At 37.0% G+C, this 3,391-nt stretch overlaps 1 protein-coding gene across 1 annotated transcript in view; it reads left to right on the forward strand.

Annotated features, from left to right (window-relative positions):
• qdpr (quinoid dihydropteridine reductase) overlaps positions 1-2,870 on the forward strand; it is an 18,756-nt gene extending 15,886 nt beyond the window's left edge. Inside the window, exon 7 of the mRNA XM_015402089.1 lies at positions 1,942-2,870. Within this exon, the coding sequence (XP_015257575.1) occupies positions 1,942-2,044 (103 nt within the window). The 3' untranslated portion in view covers positions 2,045-2,870. The remainder of the gene's footprint in view (positions 1-1,941) is intronic.
• The last annotated feature ends 521 nt before the right edge of the window (positions 2,871-3,391 follow it).

Genomic DNA, 3,391 nt, shown 5'->3' on the forward strand with positions numbered 1-3,391 from the left:
TGCCACCTTCTGCTCTGGAGTGTAAACGCTTCGCCTATGAGAAAAAGGAGCAGCACATGAACCCAACGCAACACACGCGAACCGAACCGAGACAGTCGAACCGAACGGTTCGGACGGTTTTCATAAACCTTTCCATCCCTACACTAAACAGGAACATGCAGTACAAAGAGTGATTCATGGTTGAGTATAAATGTGTTAGTGAAATAAACTAGGTATATTTGGTTGCTCACCTTGCTTTGACTTCCTTGACTGGTCCGGACAAAGCACCAAGTAGATAGATGCCTGATTCAATCTAATATAAAGCGTTTTGTGTTGATTGTGCAATGTTTCCATAGCAAGTGTGAAACAGTGCCAAGATTCCCTAGTGGTTGAGACTGGTATCACAGGGACTTGATGGCTGAGGTGCCAAATTCGTATTTTGTATTTGAAATATGTATTTCAAATACTTGTATTAGAAATACTGCCCATACCTGTGCCTTGGCTGGCAAACCATCTCTACCTTGTTGTGGAATTCTGGTCAGTGGTCTCAAAATCCTCCTTTGGGCCACAATTTGCCCCAGACCACACTTTTGACTCACAAGGTTTAAAGTAATGGCAGAAATAAACTTGAGTATATGATTAAGTTAGGCTTTTATTAAGATTATAAATAAATTGTATATAATTCTAACTAGGACTACTGGCAATCAAATACTTTTGAGTAAAGAGTGTTTTCTTTTGTAACAGTTTCAGGTTTCAGAGTTCAAGATATTGTTTATCTTATGGGTCACAGAGGTATGAATAAAGAAAACAGATTTTCTTTATTATTGCTACTTATGGTTCTCTGCCTTTTGGTCTGAAAGATAAGCTATGTCCAGTTTGTTTAATGATAATTTATCAAATTATTTGTTTGCTTTTAAGTACAAAGGAGTCCTATGCAGAGATTCTGTAATAGATCAATAATTATTTATACGGTCAAATTAGACCTCACCTCGGGTGTAAGAACTGTGGGCATTTCACATTTTAAAAGTAAAACGGAATTTAACGATAACTTCGCCACAAAGACGACATGATTAGCAATGACATTTTAAACAATCTTTTACCATTTAGTCCCTGGGGGTATTCCCTATGGACCATGTACACCATTAAATTGTCATATTTCCACAGTGTTCCCAACATCTTATTTAACCCAGCATGTTCCATGACACAACATTTGACCTTTTAAAAATGCTTAAAAACACTGTTTCTCTAAAATGTTCCTCCAACTGATGTCTACTGATATTTCTCCCCTTGGACTCTCATCCTGGATGTTAAACCAAAACGCCTCCTTTTATTTCCTGATATTTTATTTGTCACCTCAGACTTTATTTTTAAACCCCACACACTAATACTGAAACCTCCTAACTGAGCTTTGTCCTCATAGTGTCCGTGCGTTCTTGTTGGGCTTATTTATTCTGCATTCACTGACTGGGCTGGAGATATTTACTTTCCAATCGGCTGGTCACCAATTAGGGTCACTTAAGCATAAAATGACTAAATCGTGGTCATCATCAGATTTCTCTATGCATCGCTAAACAATATGTACAAATTCACTTATGTAGGCAGCAAATGAAAGCTGATGAAAACACCCGCAGTGTGCACATCAGAACCAACCATGTAAAAAACCTTTTCACAAGTAGAATCAGCTCCAATGAAGCTTTATTTGTGTTTTCTTTTTTTACTTTACATTTAGAAAATGCAACTTTTGTTTTATGCACATGTTCATGGATATTTGCTAAAGAGCTATCTAATTAATGTATTTTGTCCAACTGTCCAGAAACCTTTAATGTCTAGTGGAGGATGCTTGATAAAACACTAATAAACTAACAGGATTGAAAGTATGAATTGTGAATTGTTGTAGTGCTGTAACTGCTCCAATAAACCCATAAAAAAATTATTTCCTTTTTTTTTTTTTTTTCTTCGTAGAATGTTCTTTGGCTGGGCCACAGGGGAGAACCGACCCACTTCAGGGAGCTTGATGCAGCTTCTGACCTCTGGAGGAGAAACTCAGGCTGTGGCGGCTCAGTAGAGGAAAGGACAGCACAGTGGAGTGATGGTGGTTAGGGTTGGTAGTGCGAGGAGTGTGGAAATGAGGATGGGCTGATGCTGAAACGAGAAGAAGGAACACAAACACTGCAGACGAAGGAGCAAGAGATGGGAACAAAGGCATAAGAAGGAAGAGGAGAAAAAGTGATAAACTAAAGGAAAATGAAGGGAGGGAGGAAGACTTTCTTTGCAAAGTAATGTCACATCGCCATCTACTGGTAGAACCTTAGACTTGTTCCTCTGTAACAGGCAATCTAACTGTATTAAATCTGAAGTAATGGAAATGCGCTGTTGACCAATGAACCATCAAGACTTAATCAGAGTGTTCAATTTCATTTAGGAAAGCAGTGATGTGAAATTGTCCCAAATTAGAAACCTTGCAGCATACGCAGTCATGTACTAGAGGCTAATTTGGAGAGGCTGGAGTGAAATGAGGATATTTGGGAAGTATTACTGTCTTCATTTTAACTTTAAATGATGTCATCAAAGCTGCTGAAAATTCAGGATAATTTCGCTATGAATGTGTTCCTATTGTGTGTTGGCAGATTTATGCCTTCTGTACCTGTGGTTTCAGTGTCGCGTAATGTTTGAGGACCTTTTAGTCTGTATTGTTCAGTCTACCATTGCAGAAACACAATCAAACACCATCTCCTTCTGAACTATCAATACCAATAAATGTGGAGTGGCCTTATTTTCTTGGTAGCTTTTAAGACAAAAAGTGTATCTGAAGTGATTGGTGTAAAAAGGTGTTCTGATCCCGTTGTGAGTGTTGTGTGGTAAATGAAAATTCACAATAAAGGAGTTAAAAACTGTATATCAAAATCTTCCTTGGAAACACTTTGAAGTAAAAAAAAGTATGCCAATAGCCTTGTTGTTCACCTCTATGTAAAGCATAGTTCTTATGTCTTAAAGAGCTGTATGATAGGACCATTTAATGTGAGCAAGCTGCATACAGACCTTTGGTTTTCCTGGTAAAATTCAGCAAATTGCATTAGAATGAATTCCTCTTTTGCTGCAGTAATATAATCTCACACTAACTTATTTAAAAAGAGCGATTCAGGACTGTTTTTGATACCCATAGGAAGTATTGCTATATTCAATTATTTTAAATAAGGTTTGATCAAACTCATTTAAAAATAAGCATTATTTTTATGTTAATTGGCTCATCCAGCAATGTTTAATCTTTTCAGAATCCCTTTTATTTTGACCAAGAAAAAGAGATTGACATTAAGGTCTTATTTTTAATCTTTTTTTTTTTTTATCCACTGTCCTAAATTCTAAATGAGGATGGATAGAAACTTTATATTATTAGGTAGTTGCCTCCTATCCA

This window comes from Cyprinodon variegatus, unplaced genomic scaffold, assembly GCF_000732505.1.
Source record: "Cyprinodon variegatus isolate N-32 unplaced genomic scaffold, C_variegatus-1.0 Scaffold1298, whole genome shotgun sequence".
In the NCBI taxonomy this organism is placed as follows: domain Eukaryota; kingdom Metazoa; phylum Chordata; class Actinopteri; order Cyprinodontiformes; family Cyprinodontidae; genus Cyprinodon; species Cyprinodon variegatus.